General features: G+C 39.0%; 1 protein-coding gene across 3 annotated transcripts in view; it reads left to right on the top strand.

The window, feature by feature from the left end:
• GANC (glucosidase alpha, neutral C) overlaps positions 1 to 18,342 on the top strand; it is a 90,603-nt gene that overhangs the window by 23,237 nt on the left and 49,024 nt on the right. For all 3 annotated transcript variants that reach the window (XM_073639090.1, XM_073639091.1, XM_073639092.1), the window contains 5 exons: positions 7,371 to 7,416; positions 9,611 to 9,662; positions 9,748 to 9,844; positions 12,505 to 12,685; positions 17,759 to 17,912. In XM_073639090.1, the coding sequence (XP_073495191.1) occupies positions 7,371 to 7,416; positions 9,611 to 9,662; positions 9,748 to 9,844; positions 12,505 to 12,685; positions 17,759 to 17,912 (530 nt within the window). The remainder of the gene's footprint in view (positions 1 to 7,370; positions 7,417 to 9,610; positions 9,663 to 9,747; positions 9,845 to 12,504; positions 12,686 to 17,758; positions 17,913 to 18,342) is intronic.

The following is an 18,342-nucleotide window of genomic DNA, read 5'->3' as shown; positions in this document are numbered from 1 at the left end:
CTTTTTCAGAGACAGTTTTACCCAGTGTTTTACAATTTAGTACATAATGATAAATTTTATTTCCTCTGCCCATGTGCATACCCTTACATTTATCTACATTAAATTTCAATTGCCATTTTTCAGCCCAAGCCTCCAGCTTACATAAATCCTTCTGTAATATTAAATTATCCTCCTCTGTATTGATTACCCTGCAAAGTTTAGTATCATCTGCAAATATTCTAATTCTACTCTGTATGCCCCCTACAAATGTCATTAAGAAACATGTTAAAAAGAAGAGGGCCCAATATTGACCCCTGTGGTAACCCATTTGCACCTTTTTTTGTCTAGTTTTTATTATTTATAGCATATTTTTCATATGTAGCAAATTTTAACATTCTCCATTTTAAGTCCATTTTAAATGTGTTTGCTTATATTTTTTTAATGTTTACCATTGTTGGCGAGAGTTTTACTTTCCAAATGTTTGTGGCCACATTGTGACTTTTGCTTTTTTTTTAATGATTTTATGTATACTTGTAATTTTTGCTCAGAAGTTGTGTTATTTTTAGTAGAACATGTGACTTTTTGCTCTTAAAATAGCGTGATAAAGATAGAAGACAAAAATAAAGAGTGTTTTTTATTTTGTGCAAAATTCATGACCCAAATGTGCTATTTTGAAGAAGTGAGCAACATCAACCAATATCACAAGACAAAAATGAAAAGTGACTTAACAAAAAGAGAAATTATGAATCGGGCCTGTAATGTTATGCAGAGGCTGCTACACATCCCCAGCATTTCCTTCCACGCCGCCATATACTTTTCCAGCTTGACTCAAGGTAATGGAGATTTAATACCACTAACTTTGAACTGACAGTGCGGCGTATCCGCGCCCCTCCTGCATTAATAACCTATAGTCTAACTGATTTATTTTTAGAGTGCACTTATTTAGACAATAATCCATTACAGTATATTTGAACTTCTATTACTGGGCTATATATCTCTCACATGGAGAGCTGTCATATGAAATATTTATTTATGACCCACTGATGGAATATTCTTCTGTGATCCTCTGATTGAGTGCCCCCTGGTCGGGCTCATGTCTGGATATTTGTATAATAAGTCACGAGATAGACATACACGGTATCTCGATCTTTCTTTAATCTTTTTACACTATCTGGCTGGTAGAATATGTCAACACTCACTACCCACTGAGTGCCACATAGGGGATGTAAGTCTCTTTGCAGGGTTTTTCTGCCTTTCCCGGTTTTTTCTTCCTTTAGTTGTCTCCCCCCCCCCCCCAAAACTCCTCCCCCAATATTTATATTTGAGTAACTTTTGTGCATAATAAAAAAAATTCAATAAAGTATATATTTTTATGATTAAATCCCGTTTGTTGTTGTTTTGGAGATAACTTACAGTTATATTGAAGAATTCATAACTTAACATTTAGTGGTTCTCTTGTTCACGTATAACCTCCTTCTCCAATACTTCTTTCTTGGTTATCTATGATTATGATTAAGCCTGCTTTACTCTAGACCATACATGTCAAACTCTGGCCCGTGGGCCAAATCTGGCCTGCAGTGTGATTATACTTGGCCCACGACATCAGAAACACCACCCTTATCTTATAATTCTGTATGGAGGAATTTGTGGGGCTCATTATACTGTTTGGATGACTATGTGGGGCCCATTATACTGTATACTGATTGGCCTGCGATTTTGTCCAAGTTTTTCATTTTGGCCCTCTGTGTGTTTGAGTTTGACATCTCTACTCAACGTAGATGATGTACACTTGTCCCTATAGCAGGCCAAAGTGTAAAAATATCATTAGAAAGGTCTTCGTACTGTCCTCTCATATATTTGTACATTGTAAGACGATCACCACTAAGTCTTCGTTTTTCCAAACTGAATAACCCCAAATTTAATAACCTGTCTTGGAACTGCTGTCCACCCATTCCTTTAATAACCTTGGTCGCTCTTCTTTACGCCCACTTTAGTTCAGCTATGTCTTTCTTATACACCGGAGACCAAAACTGTACACAGTATTCTAAGTGTGGTCGCACTAGTGATTTGTGTAGAGGCAAAACTATTTTTGTTTCATGAGCATCTATGCCTCTTTTAATGCTTCCCATTATTTTATTAGCCTCGGCAGCACCTGCCTGACACTGATTGCTAAAGTAGAGTTTGCCTTTCACCAATACACCCAGGTCTTTTTCAGAGACAGTTTTACCCAGTGTTTTACAATTTAGTACATAATGATAAATTTTATTTCCTCTGCCCATGTGCATACCCTTACATTTATCTACATTAAATTTCAATTGCCATTTTTCAGCCCAAGCCTCCAGCTTACATAAATCCTTCTGTAATATTAAATTATCCTCCTCTGTATTGATTACCCTGCAAAGTTTAGTATCATCTGCAAATATTCTAATTCTACTCTGTATGCCCCCTACAAATGTCATTAAGAAACATGTTAAAAAGAAGAGGGCCCAATATTGACCCCTGTGGTAACCCATTTGCACCTTTTTTTGTCTAGTTTTTATTATTTATAGCATATTTTTCATATGTAGCAAATTTTAACATTCTCCATTTTAAGTCCATTTTAAATGTGTTTGCTTATATTTTTTTAATGTTTACCATTGTTGGCGAGAGTTTTACTTTCCAAATGTTTGTGGCCACATTGTGACTTTTGCTTTTTTTTTAATGATTTTATGTATACTTGTAATTTTTGCTCAGAAGTTGTGTTATTTTTAGTAGAACATGTGACTTTTTGCTCTTAAAATAGCGTGATAAAGATAGAAGACAAAAATAAAGAGTGTTTTTTATTTTGTGCAAAATTCATGACCCAAATGTGCTATTTTGAAGAAGTGAGCAACATCAACCAATATCACAAGACAAAAATGAAAAGTGACTTAACAAAAAGAGAAATTATGAATCGGGCCTGTAATGTTATGCAGAGGCTGCTACACATCCCCAGCATTTCCTTCCACGCCGCCATATACTTTTCCAGCTTGACTCAAGGTAATGGAGATTTAATACCACTAACTTTGAACTGACAGTGCGGCGTATCCGCGCCCCTCCTGCATTAATAACCTATAGTCTAACTGATTTATTTTTAGAGTGCACTTATTTAGACAATAATCCATTACAGTATATTTGAACTTCTATTACTGGGCTATATATCTCTCACATGGAGAGCTGTCATATGAAATATTTATTTATGACCCACTGATGGAATATTCTTCTGTGATCCTCTGATTGAGTGCCCCCTGGTCGGGCTCATGTCTGGATATTTGTATAATAAGTCACGAGATAGACATACACGGTATCTCGATCTTTCTTTAATCTTTTTACACTATCTGGCTGGTAGAATATGTCAACACTCACTACCCACTGAGTGCCACATAGGGGATGTAAGTCTCTTTGCAGGGTTTTTCTGCCTTTCCCGGTTTTTTCTTCCTTTAGTTGTCTCCCCCCCCCCCCAAAACTCCTCCCCCAATATTTATATTTGAGTAACTTTTGTGCATAATAAAAAAAATTCAATAAAGTATATATTTTTATGATTAAATCCCGTTTGTTGTTGTTTTGGAGATAACTTACAGTTATATTGAAGAATTCATAACTTAACATTTAGTGGTTCTCTTGTTCACGTATAACCTCCTTCTCCAATACTTCTTTCTTGGTTATCTATGATTATGATTAAGCCTGCTTTACTCTAGACCATACATGTCAAACTCTGGCCCGTGGGCCAAATCTGGCCTGCAGTGTGATTATACTTGGCCCACGACATCAGAAACACCACCCTTATCTTATAATTCTGTATGGAGGAATTTGTGGGGCTCATTATACTGTTTGGATGACTATGTGGGGCCCATTATACTGTATACTGATTGGCCTGCGATTTTGTCCAAGTTTTTCATTTTGGCCCTCTGTGTGTTTGAGTTTGACATCTCTACTCAACGTAGATGATGTACACTTGTCCCTATAGCAGGCCAAAGTGTAAAAATATCATTAGAAAGGTCTTCGTACTGTCCTCTCATATATTTGTACATTGTAAGACGATCACCACTAAGTCTTCGTTTTTCCAAACTGAATAACCCCAAATTTAATAACCTGTCTTGGAACTGCTGTCCACCCATTCCTTTAATAACCTTGGTCGCTCTTCTTTACGCCCACTTTAGTTCAGCTATGTCTTTCTTATACACCGGAGACCAAAACTGTACACAGTATTCTAAGTGTGGTCGCACTAGTGATTTGTGTAGAGGCAAAACTATTTTTGTTTCATGAGCATCTATGCCTCTTTTAATGCTTCCCATTATTTTATTAGCCTCGGCAGCACCTGCCTGACACTGATTGCTAAAGTAGAGTTTGCCTTTCACCAATACACCCAGGTCTTTTTCAGAGACAGTTTTACCCAGTGTTTTACAATTTAGTACATAATGATAAATTTTATTTCCTCTGCCCATGTGCATACCCTTACATTTATCTACATTAAATTTCAATTGCCATTTTTCAGCCCAAGCCTCCAGCTTACATAAATCCTTCTGTAATATTAAATTATCCTCCTCTGTATTGATTACCCTGCAAAGTTTAGTATCATCTGCAAATATTCTAATTCTACTCTGTATGCCCCCTACAAATGTCATTAAGAAACATGTTAAAAAGAAGAGGGCCCAATATTGACCCCTGTGGTAACCCATTTGCACCTTTTTTTGTCTAGTTTTTATTATTTATAGCATATTTTTCATATGTAGCAAATTTTAACATTCTCCATTTTAAGTCCATTTTAAATGTGTTTGCTTATATTTTTTTAATGTTTACCATTGTTGGCGAGAGTTTTACTTTCCAAATGTTTGTGGCCACATTGTGACTTTTGCTTTTTTTTTAATGATTTTATGTATACTTGTAATTTTTGCTCAGAAGTTGTGTTATTTTTAGTAGAACATGTGACTTTTTGCTCTTAAAATAGCGTGATAAAGATAGAAGACAAAAATAAAGAGTGTTTTTTATTTTGTGCAAAATTCATGACCCAAATGTGCTATTTTGAAGAAGTGAGCAACATCAACCAATATCACAAGACAAAAATGAAAAGTGACTTAACAAAAAGAGAAATTATGAATCGGGCCTGTAATGTTATGCAGAGGCTGCTACACATCCCCAGCATTTCCTTCCACGCCGCCATATACTTTTCCAGCTTGACTCAAGGTAATGGAGATTTAATACCACTAACTTTGAACTGACAGTGCGGCGTATCCGCGCCCCTCCTGCATTAATAACCTATAGTCTAACTGATTTATTTTTAGAGTGCACTTATTTAGACAATAATCCATTACAGTATATTTGAACTTCTATTACTGGGCTATATATCTCTCACATGGAGAGCTGTCATATGAAATATTTATTTATGACCCACTGATGGAATATTCTTCTGTGATCCTCTGATTGAGTGCCCCCTGGTCGGGCTCATGTCTGGATATTTGTATAATAAGTCACGAGATAGACATACACGGTATCTCGATCTTTCTTTAATCTTTTTACACTATCTGGCTGGTAGAATATGTCAACACTCACTACCCACTGAGTGCCACATAGGGGATGTAAGTCTCTTTGCAGGGTTTTTCTGCCTTTCCCGGTTTTTTCTTCCTTTAGTTGTCTCCCCCCCCCCCCAAAACTCCTCCCCCAATATTTATATTTGAGTAACTTTTGTGCATAATAAAAAAAATTCAATAAAGTATATATTTTTATGATTAAATCCCGTTTGTTGTTGTTTTGGAGATAACTTACAGTTATATTGAAGAATTCATAACTTAACATTTAGTGGTTCTCTTGTTCACGTATAACCTCCTTCTCCAATACTTCTTTCTTGGTTATCTATGATTATGATTAAGCCTGCTTTACTCTAGACCATACATGTCAAACTCTGGCCCGTGGGCCAAATCTGGCCTGCAGTGTGATTATACTTGGCCCACGACATCAGAAACACCACCCTTATCTTATAATTCTGTATGGAGGAATTTGTGGGGCTCATTATACTGTTTGGATGACTATGTGGGGCCCATTATACTGTATACTGATTGGCCTGCGATTTTGTCCAAGTTTTTCATTTTGGCCCTCTGTGTGTTTGAGTTTGACATCTCTACTCAACGTAGATGATGTACACTTGTCCCTATAGCAGGCCAAAGTGTAAAAATATCATTAGAAAGGTCTTCGTACTGTCCTCTCATATATTTGTACATTGTAAGACGATCACCACTAAGTCTTCGTTTTTCCAAACTGAATAACCCCAAATTTAATAACCTGTCTTGGAACTGCTGTCCACCCATTCCTTTAATAACCTTGGTCGCTCTTCTTTACGCCCACTTTAGTTCAGCTATGTCTTTCTTATACACCGGAGACCAAAACTGTACACAGTATTCTAAGTGTGGTCGCACTAGTGATTTGTGTAGAGGCAAAACTATTTTTGTTTCATGAGCATCTATGCCTCTTTTAATGCTTCCCATTATTTTATTAGCCTCGGCAGCACCTGCCTGACACTGATTGCTAAAGTAGAGTTTGCCTTTCACCAATACACCCAGGTCTTTTTCAGAGACAGTTTTACCCAGTGTTTTACAATTTAGTACATAATGATAAATTTTATTTTCTCTGCCCATGTGCATACCCTTACATTTATCTACATTAAATTTCAATTGCCATTTCTCAGCCCAAGCCTCCAGCTTACATAAATCCTTCTGTAATATTAAATTATCCTCCTCTGTATTGATTACCCTGCAAAGTTTAGTATCATCTGCAAATATTGTAATTCTACTCTGTATGCCCCCTAAAAAGGTCATTAAGAAACATGTTAAAAAGAAGAGGGCCCAATATTGACCCCTGTGGTAACCCATTTGCATCTTTTTTTGTCTAGTTTTTATTATTTATAGCATATTTTTCATATGTAGCAAATTCATATTTTAACATTCTCCATTTTAAGTCCATTTTAAATGTGTTTGCTTATATTTTTTTAATGTTTACCATTGTTGGCGAGAGTTTTACTTTCCAAATGTTTGTGGCCACATTGTGACTTTTGCTGGTTTTTTTGGAATGATTTTATGTACACTTGTAATTTTTGCTCAGAAGTTGTGTTATTTTTAGTAGAACATGTGACTTTTTGCTCTTAAAATAGCGTGATAAAGATAGAAGACAAAAATAAAGAGTGTTATTTATTTTGTGCAAAATTCATGACCCAAATGTGCCATTTTGAAGAAGTTGAGCAACATCAACCAATATCACAAGACAAAAATGAAAAGTGACTTAACAAAAAGGCAAATTATGAATCGGGCCTGTAATGTTATGCAGAGTTTTATGCAGATATTTTTTAATCATTCTTTATACTGTTGATTTTTTGTGCATTACAGTCGCCTGACAGTCACTAACCCTGCGGAGGAAACAACGTCGTCTGAGGTAGAAACCTAGAAAATGACATATTTATGCATGAAGACCAGGATTATTATAATGTAGTGATGCACTATACTGGCATTTTTACAGATTTTTTTTATGGTTTACATTTCTAAGCAATTGTTGTTTTTTCTTTTTGTCAAGAAAGTGATTACATGGAAATATAGTACTGTTTAATGTATGTGATGTTTCCTGTTCCTGCATATTTATCACATCCTACAACCTTCAACTATTCACTTAAAATATTTCTGCAACAAATCTGCTCTAATAACTCATCCTAAGGCCGGAGTCCCCAACCTCTGGCTCAGAGACCACATGTGGCTCGTAGACTGTAATTTCACCCAGTTCTGACAAAGTAAGGGCATGGGGACCGCTACTTGTCCAATTCATGACGAGTGGCGGTGTTCCTTATGTCACAAATGTTACTCCAGTCACTGACTGGAGTAAGACTTGTGACGAGGCACACATGAAGGTGTATGCCACTCCGTGCCTCGTCTGATTCATTAAGACTGCATGTTCACATTGTGGCCACTAACAAACACAACCTAAGATAAGAACAGAGCAAATAACCTGTTGTAAGTAAATAGTAATAGTACATGGTAATTGCATAGAATACTTAGTTAACCCTATTTTGATCAAGAAAGTGTAAAAAAAAAGTCCCACCACGACAAGGTGCACCCAGTCAGGATGGTCCTATCTCCAGTGATTTACCTCTCTAACTGCTATGAAGCCTCAATATATAAGGCAGAGCAGGAAACAGGCTTGACTGCTCAAACACCTGCCTGTGGAAAGCTATATAAATTTATGTACAGCCCAGAAAGGGGGAGCCACTCCCCTATATGTAAAAAGTACAAAAAAATTAAGAAAAACCAAGGACATGAGCTGGAGCACATATTTATGTAAGTGCAACGTGTTGGTGCATGTTCACACAGCGGCCACTAACAAAACACATCTGTGGAGGTTTGCTGGCAATTAGAGAAGTAAATCACTAGAAATGGGACTGCCACGATTGGGTTCACCTTGCCGCGGTGGGATAGCTTTTTTTTGTTTCTTTTTATTAAAATAGTGTTAACTAAGTCCTCTATGTTATTTACATGAACTATTTACTTACTAGTTACTTATTGCAGGGTATTTGCTCACTTTGTTTTTATCTTAGGTTGTGTTGAGGGTCTTTATAACATGGAAAATTAATGAAAAAGTAACTTCTGGCTGATGTTATGTTAGAAGGAAATGTTGGTGACTCCTCTGCTGGGGATGGAAGTAGAAGGGACTGCAGTGGCCATATGTGAGTTGGGCGCTGGCTTTATATCTATGCACCTAGTTTCTGATACTGCCTAGTCTTCAGGATGCACTCTATCTATTTGGGATCCTGTATTGATCAGTATGGCACTTTATCAGAATAGTAAGCTCTAGAGTAAAGTGCGGTGTAGTTGTCACGGAATAGGAAAAAGATTCTGCTTTTTGACATCACTTGCGGGATTGACGCTGGTCTCTGCACGCTGGGTAGTCTTTTGCCACACACTACCAGTGCGCTGTGGTGCCGGCTTGTTATTGCCAATCTGAACCGGCAACAGAGAGTGCGCTGTCATTGTGCACATCATTGTGCACATCACAAAGTGCACATTGCGCAGAGACCAGCCCAGCCCCTGAAACAAAGATTACTGATGACACTTTGCTTCATTGCTTCATTGAGGGAGCAGAGGCTGTGGCAGTGACCGAAGCCTCTGCCCCCTGATAACGCTTTGAGTATCCCAGCATGCACTAGGGATTCTCAAAACAAAGCATCATGAAACAAGGAAGTGGTAAAAAAAAAAGCAGTTAGATAGTGTATTGAGGGAAATAGGGAATTTTTAATTCAAGTATTTTAGAAAATAGTTTAGATTATGGCACTAAATAGGGATTTAGGAGGAAAATTACTTTGATTGTTGGACCACCCCTTTAAAGTGACCCTCCTCCCTGGCACTGAAAAATGACTAATCATTTGTCTATAGTCACCCTACCTGATGCCCTTCTTTTGCCTGGCGTACCGGTCCAGATTGATTCTGCAGTAGTATAGGGCTCAGTGGTAAATCAAAATCTTTATTAAATTATGTTCAAATCATCAGACATTTTAAGAAATCCTTAAGTTGTGACGTATTGAGAGAATATTTTGCTTTTTCATTTCATAGTTAATGAAACACTATTTTATCTTTATTCATAGAAACTGTTTGGACTATGGGAAGGAAACCAGAAAGATTATCTGGACTTGAAATGTAATGGAAAACTGCACAATATATTTAGGAATGTACGCAATCATTCTTGATACTTGTACAGATTGTTGTATTTTTCTTGGCATAGGTCCCTCTTCTGTGGGGCTGGATTTTACCTTACATGGGTTTGAGAATGTTTATGGACTACCAGAACATGCAGACACACACGAGCTCCAAGATACAGGGTACGTTAATTACTCAATTTATGGATCTTATCAGGAAATAAACTTTGCATCTATGACTGAATCAGTTAATAAGATTTTACAAGTCCATTCTTTAGATGTGGACTATCTTTGTAGGACATCAAAGATGAAGATGTAGTTTGAAACTCAGGAACCAACAGACAAATTTAAACCACTAGGTCCACTGAATGCAGATACAAAAGGAGCATTCTTATTTTGTGCCTTATTCTTGGAATTCAACAAAAATCCCTACATACCAAAGACTTTGCAAATATATTCATCCATTCTCTTACTTGGATGTCCTCTTTTGATGAATTTATCTTTCACAATACATCAGTGTATCCACCTTCATCCTTGAATATGTCAATGTAAATTGTGATGTAATGCAATGTAATTGTAAATATTGTTTATTCCATCTGAAAAAGTAATAATTCATCACTGAACCTTTTCGAACATGTCTGCAAAAATCCGAGGTTTACACATACTAACCCTTGAAGACAACCATAAAGATGTTAGCATATATGGGTGCCCCATAGGACCCCATGGCTGTCCCCTGACACTGGCTACAAAAATTATTCCCATAAAGAAAAAGACTTATTATGAAGTTTGTACCCAAGATTAGTCAGAATGATCCATGAGAGATAAGTCCGAGCTGGCCAGCATTTTTTCAACTTCACTCAAATTCATATCATGACTTGATCTGTAAGTGATGCGTAAAGGGAAATATATGAAACAAAACTAATATTCTCCTCAACTAAAATTGCAACACTAAGAAGGAAAAGTTGTGGAATCATTACAATTCTAGGATGGATAGACATGTTAATACAATGCAAAGGATGAAAAGTGGAAACAACATTTTCTAAATATCTCAATTTATTCCAGAATGAGCACCACACACAGAAATCCCAGCACTTACAGTCTTGGCTGCCATCAGGGAGGTTATTAATGGTTGTCTGAGGAAGGTTCTGCTGCACTGAAATCATCATGATCCACTGCTGGCAGCTCCTTTTGCAATTCCTGACATCTTAGATGTGCTCAGTGGGAGACAAATCCCGAGACGCTGAAGACCATGGTAGCATGTTTAGGCCACGCAGGTTGCTCACAGTAGACACTTTAACTCCTCATCGTGAGGGCCTCTTCATGGCATTCCAACATGGTCTCCAGATCAATCTCAGACTATTATTGCATCCAAGACAAAAGCAAGACTCACCGCTGAAGAGGAGAGACCTCCATTCCAGCCTCCATTGCCGTCATGCTCTGCACCAAGATAGCCTTTTAGAGCAGTGTCTTAAGGTCAATGGAACATCTGTAGCTCAGAGTCTGGCTCATTGCCCAATTTTGTTCAAACACCTTCTGATGGTTTGTGTAGGCACTGATTGACTATTTAGCCTTGGTATGCATTTGCAGTAGAGAATGGATGATTACCCGCATTCTTTGAATCTGACAAGAAAAAATGGGTAATGCCATGAAGAGGCCTTCATGAGAGAACATCACTCCAAGGATTATAATATATGGTTGCTGGACCCCTCTAGTCTTTATTCTAGGTGCACTAGCAGTTTGGTATTACATTGATCTGGTACTGGAACCAGTGGTTCGAACATTTCTCCAAAGTGCTGTGTTTTTCATCACAGCAAAGCCAGGCTGCAGGTTGCTGATGCTGCTGTGAGCAGCTTGCATGATTTAAATGTGCTACCATGGCCTGCTGCATCTCCGGATTTGTCTACCATCAAGCACATCTGGGATGTCATTGGTCAGCTTGTTACTGCATATTCGCCTCCTATTGATTTGAATAGGAAGCGGATGTGCAGTACCAAGCCTGGCCACTGCAAGTAGATGGAGCAGCTCTGCAGGTAAGTACTTCTGGGCGGCAGCCACCGATAACAGCTGATGGGCAGGAGTGCTGGGTGTCGAACCACGGCCGACCAGACATTGATGATCTACCCTAAGGATAGGCCATCAATGTAAAAGTAGTGGACAACTTCTTTAAAAGCAAAACAAAGCAAATATGGCCACTAAATGTATTGACCAAACTCCCTATCGCCAGTATAATTATACAGCATGGGATACCATAAAACTTAGCTTTTAATAAAGACAAGATAAAATATACTGCAAACACCAATAAAATATGTATTATTTGTAACACACAATAATAAAGTGCTCACGACGAAAACAGTGCAGGTAATAAATTTTGAGGGGATCTCACCCGTGTCTTTGAAGATCACCCATAGAAGACAGCGTTGGAGGACGAGGATAATATAAAGGGTTCAGTCCCTAATATCCCCTGTTGTTCCCCATATCCAGGATTCCCGTCCTAACAAGGGCAGTAACCAAGTATGGCCCTATAGATAGTGAACCCCAGCCATTCCCTACACGTTTCAGCCTTTTTGCATAGGCCTAATCAGGGGAAAATGTAAAAACTGGGTAAGTATATATTAGATATTATGGTAGGTTCATTGAGTGGTGCAGTGGCACAAAATACTCAAAAGGGCATATCAAATAATATCGCCTACAGTGTGCCTGACAGCTTCAAGGACAGCCTCAACTGAATTATCCTTTTTGCTACAAAATAATAACAAAGTGAGTGTTCAGTTGATAAAAATTGTAGACGTACTGCATTTACTTGAAGATTGTCTCAAAGTAATCTGACTTTTCCTTCTGCTTAGAGAAAATGAGGCATACCGGCTCTACAATCTAGATGTATTTGGATACTCCATCTATGACAAAATGGGAACTTATGGATCTGTGCCCCTGATGCTGGCACACAACCTGTCACACACGTGTGGCATTTTATGGCTAAATGCATCAGAGACCTTAGTAGAAATTCACTCTAAAGCTGCCTTGCAGGTAAGGTCTAAAAAAACCAAGCCATTGATTTCCTGCAGTTTAAAAAAAATTGGCTGAATAGATTTGGTATTTTCAATTACACTTTTCTACAAAAATGATAAAGTTGTTTTTGTAACGGAGACATGATTAAGTCATTTTACATAATTTTATGCTAAGCAGAAAATTGCAGTATTTTTGGGGATTTAAACTACTCTCCTCGTATTTGTTACAATTCTTCAATAGCAGTATGTTGGGAAATAAAGTACTTGTCTCCACATCTTTGTTACAATGTTTTATTTTACATCTGCCTACACAATTACAGTTGTATATGCAGTTAAGTCCAGAAATATTTGGACAGTGACCGAATCTTGGTAATTTGAGCTCTGCATGCCACTTTTTTATTTAAAATGTGTGGTAAAGTGACTTGCTCAGCTCTCCAGAGGCAGACACAGGACACACGGTTCGGGTTAACTTCCTTCTCGTTTATTCTGTGGCATAAACTCTAGCAGTGTCCCATAAAAATAAACAGACCCTCTCGGGGTTAACGGGAAAGCAAAAGATAAAGTATGACAGAGTCCATTAGCAAGCGAGGTTCTGCCCGCTCCGGTTAGCACAGTAAAGTCTCAGCAAACACCAGTCCTCCAGTGTTGCTCTCTGGCTTCACCCAAACACAGCCTGGAGACTTCCCTCTCCAGACCACACACTCCACAGAAACAAAGCTGACCGAGCATTTAACCCTGCCCAGCCACACCCTGAGGGGAGGTAGGGGAATGGCCTCCCACCCACTTTGCCATTCCCATAAAACCACACCCTTTAAGAGAGTTAAACCCCAGCATATAACATGCTGGCAGAAATTCAGTAGGTTTCAATTCACACAGGACAGCAACCTGAGTGACACATACCTCCCCTCGTATAGCACACCAGTGACTCTGTCACAAATGAAACAACCGAGATGCAATAGAAGTGGAGACGTTCAGGTTTAATTAAAGGGTTTGAACAAAAATATCCTGTGAAACGTTTAGGAATTGCAGCCATATCTCTACAAACCCTCCTCATTTCAAAGGCTCAAAAGTAATTGGACAAATTACCTTTATCATAGATAAAATGTTCATTTTTAATACTTTGCAGAGAAACCTTTGCAGGCAATGACTGCCTAAAGTCTGGAAGCCATGGACGTCACCAAACGCTGGGTTTCCTCCTATGTGATGCTTTGCCTTTACTGCAGCTGACTTCAGTTGTTGCTTGTTTGTGGGTCTTTCTGCCTTAAGTTTTGTCTTCAGTATGTGAAATGCTGCTCGATGGGCTGAGATCTGGTGATGACTCGGCCATTGCAGAATATTCCACTTCTTTGCCTTCTCCTGTGTTGCCTTCGCAGTATGTTTTGGGTCATTGTCCATCTGTCCTGTGAAGCGCCGTCCAATCAACCTTGCTGCATTTGGCTGAATCTGAGCAGAAAGTATCTCCCTGTACACACAGGATTCATCCGGCTGTTTCTGTCGTCAGTCACATCATCAATAACCACTAGTGACCCAGCACCATTGGAAGCCATGCATGTCCGCGCCATCACACTGCCGCCACCATGTTTTACAGAGGATGTGGTGTGCTTTGGATCATGAGCTGTTCCAAGCCTTCTCCATACTTTCTTCTTCCCATCATTCTGGTACAGGTTGATCTTGGTTTTGCTTCTCCAGAACTGGGCGGCTTATTTAGATGTTTTTTGGCAAAGTCTAATCTGGCCTATTAAGTCTGATTAATGATTTGCACCTTGGGTTACCCCTGTGTATTTTCTCTCATGAAGTCTTCTCTTTATGGTAGACTTAGATACTGAAACATCTAATTGCTGGAGAGTGTTCTTCACTTGGGTCGATGTTGTGAAGGGGTTTTTCTTCACCATGAAAAGGATTCTGCGATCATCCACCACTGTTTTCTTACGTGGACATCCAGGTCTTTTTGAGCTCACCAGTGCGTTTTTTTTTTTTTTTTTTTTTTACAATGTACCAAACTGTTGATTTGGCCACTCCAAATATTTCTGCCATCTCTCTTATGGATTTCTTTTTTTGTCCAATTACTTTTGGTCCCTTTAAAAAGAGGCAACTACATATTAAAGAGCTGTAATTCCTAAACCCTTACTCCAGTTAGGATGTGAATACCCTCAAATTAAAGCTGAGAGAATGCACTTCAAGCCCATATTGAATATATAACTGTATCTTGAATATGTTTTGGTAAACAGCTAAAATTAAAAAACTTGATGATGTGTGTTTTGATGTCAAAGTTATCACTATTTTGGTGGGACTGTCAAGGACCAGAAGAATATAGCGTGTCAGACGCTTGTCACTCCGGATAAAGTAATCCTTCCACCCCAAATTCCCATATTAAACTCGGACTCATGAAACGTTTTTTAAAGGCATGAAAGGCTTTCTAAATTGTGTCAAAAAGTTTGTTAGGAAGTGTCAGAGCCAAAAATTTCCCTCAGCTTGTCGATGAACGTTTAACAGCTTGTGAGTAAATAGGCTGCAGAATGTCCCTGAAATTGCATGTCCTCTATTCCCATTTATATGTCTTCCCATTAAAGGGAAGGTGTCAGCAGGTTTTTGCTAAGAAATCTGAGGACACCATGAGGTAGGGGCTGAGACACAGAGTTCAGGGATGTATCACTTATTAGGCTCTGCGCTATCATTTCCATGCAATGAAGGTTTTATCACCAGGAGATTATCACTGCCCGGACTGATGCTCGCATGAGCCCTGGTCCAGCCATGACCCCTCTTGTGATAAGCAGCTCACTGTCAATAGACTATGTACACAAAAAGCTGTGGTGTGGGTAGGTCAGCTTTGTGAAATCTGCTACATGCTACATCTAAAAACTACTGCACCCAGAAAGCTAAGTGACACATTGCTGGAATCAGGGTTTCTCCTTCTACATTACACTGCTCTCAGATGAGGTAGCGAAAACCTGCTGATAGGTTCCCTTTAACAGGAAAGACTAGTGAAGCAGACTACCCAATATTGGCCTTCAGAGAGCAACACAACCTGACAAATTAGACCATAAACCTAGCGTCATGAAAACTTACCTAAATATGGACTTTATGAAAAATTTTACAACTTATAACTAGACCTGTCCATAGACTTTGTAACGGTGGATGTTGTGGACCCCCTGCACCACTGGCCGTGCTTACCCTGGGGGGGTGGGACTAGGTGTCTACCGGGTCTTCACTAGAGCTTCTGATGGTAAGGATAGGCTTTGCCGCCAGTAGACACCAGGTACCACTCCAGGGCAGTCCCCGAGACTACAGCAGCTGACCGGAAGGGGCAGGGGCGCGGGTATGAGGTACGGGAGGGCAGAGACAAAGACATGGTCAGACAATCCAAGATCTGGACAGGCAGCACCGGTTCAATACACGTAGCCAAGGTCAGGAGCAGAGAGGTCAGACTGGACGGGTAAACAAGCTGGGTCGATAACGGGAGAAGCAAAAACACACACAAACAAGTCACTAGCAGGCAAACTGACTAGGGACCAACGTTCGGCCAGGAGTGGTGAGAGGAGCTGCCTAAAATAGAGCCTGCTGGTACGGGATAGGCTGCAGAACCTAATATACCTTTTTTGTTTCAATGAAAAATGAAAAGGAAAATTCAGCTTAACAAAGCACTGCAAGAAATGCCTCAATGTCCTTTAGGTTGGTGTATAGAATCCTCCAGGCCAGCAACCTGGAGCAGACACCAAAGTAATGAAAGAAGGGGAAGGGATCATTTCCAGCACTATAGAAAAATATATTCACACATTTTTTGCAAAGCTTGTTTCATTAAAAGATGTATGAAAAAATCTATAGAAAAATGAGAAAGAACACATATGAACTTACGCGTTTCGGACTATAGCAAGTCATTATTCATAGCAAATTGCTATAGTCTGAATTGTATATGGCTCATATGAGTTCTTTTCTCTTTCTTTTATATATATTTTTTCATATATCTTTTAATGAAGTAAGCTTCGTAAAAAGATAGATTTTTTTAACTGAATATATTTTTCTGTGATGCTGAAACTTATCGCCCCCCTCCTTCCCTCATTACTTTTTTTTTGCATTGGCAGTAGTGTTGAGCGAGTATGTTCGGTTAACCCTTTCGGCGAGTATGCTTGGGCGAGTACCGAGTATTTACAGCTGCTCGGTGATATGTTTGAATTACTCCCGTGTGCATGGTTTGCGACTGTTTGACAGCTTTAATACTTGTGAGGAATGCCTGTTTCTTTTGCATTCTTCACATGTATTAAAGCTGTCAAACAGTCGCAAATCATGCACACGGGAGTGATTCAAACATATCACCGATTACGCTGAAGATACTCGGTACTCGCCCGAGCATACTCGCCGAAAGGGTTAACCGAACATACTCGCTCATCACTAATTGGCAGTTCATGCAGTTGTATGCAAGTGTGTGGAGCCAACACATAGTGACATTTTCCCAGAGTATTACATCTGCCATTTACACCACATATGGCGTGAACCGAGCCTCTTCTGATGTTTGACCAACACATGAAAAAGAGTTATTAGTTATCTACTTCTCTTCAGCAGCAATTCTTAAATAGGTTTCCAGAAGTGTTCTAAATTTTCCATAATGAAGGGAACATTCTAAAATAAAGAAATAAGTGTTACTCTCCACTCCAATTGCTTAGCGCTCCCGTTCCACTTGCTCTGGATCCATCAGTCACCAAAACCTTCAGCCAGTCAGTGGCCTCAATGGTCTGGCCACTGAATGTACAGAACGTCATCCTTTCTCCCAGGTCATAAAGAAGACTACATGGGATAGCTGGAAAATGTGGTGATTGGAGTAAGAAGAACACCTATTTTTTTATTTCATAATGATCTCTTTGTTCTGAGACGTTTTGAAAAGTTGTGGAAAACCCATTTGGAGGCAATCTAGTCCAGCAGTAGGGTATAGTGTTTATGTGCACAGTACCCACTTTAATTTTTTTATTGCAGATGCCCAAGATTGTAGAGGTAGATCTAAAAACTTGTGGATTTTTGTACATATAGTAATAAAATACTGCAGATTGCTGTTCATGCGGCATATATTGTTATGTAATATGGAAAACTTTTTGATCAACAGCCTCCCTTGCAGTTGTCCACTCCAGATCTACAGAAACAAAAAGCTGTGCCCAAAAAAGACATCAGATGGATGTCGGAGAGTGGAGTTGTAGATTTCTTTTTCTTAAATGGACCTGCTCCTTGTAATGTATTTAAGCAATATGCACAACTAACAGGCAAGTATTTGTAACGGTGTCCAAAGAACACTGCAAGGCAGGATTCAAGTATGGCACCGCAGACGAGAAGGCTGAAACAAGACTCCGTCTTTATTATGTACAAAGGGGATATATGCCGGATAATGAGAATAACAGTATTTACAATGACAGTATTAATAACATGAACATAGGAAGAAATAGCTGAAGCGAGTCACAAAACTATGCTCCAGCTATGGCAATGAAAGCTCAATAAAACAGTACACATCAAGTTTCACAAACTACTCTAAGCTAATTCTCTATCTGGCTTTTTGCTATTCGGTCCACGCTGCTACAGTGTCCTAACTAAGGAAAAACTACACTTAACCCTAACACAGTTCAACACCGGTGAGTCACTCACAATTGCGCAGATCAGGCGCAGATGGTGGCCGCCGCTTGTTCCCGGTGTAACTGT

This window comes from Phyllobates terribilis, unplaced genomic scaffold (genome assembly GCF_046119375.1).
Source record: "Phyllobates terribilis strain yellow unplaced genomic scaffold, ASM4611937v1 Scaffold_7__3_contigs__length_470593459, whole genome shotgun sequence".
NCBI lineage: Eukaryota > Metazoa > Chordata > Amphibia > Anura > Dendrobatidae > Phyllobates > Phyllobates terribilis.
Note: the sequence above shows the minus strand (reverse complement) of the source record. Positions and strands in the feature narration are given on the sequence as shown.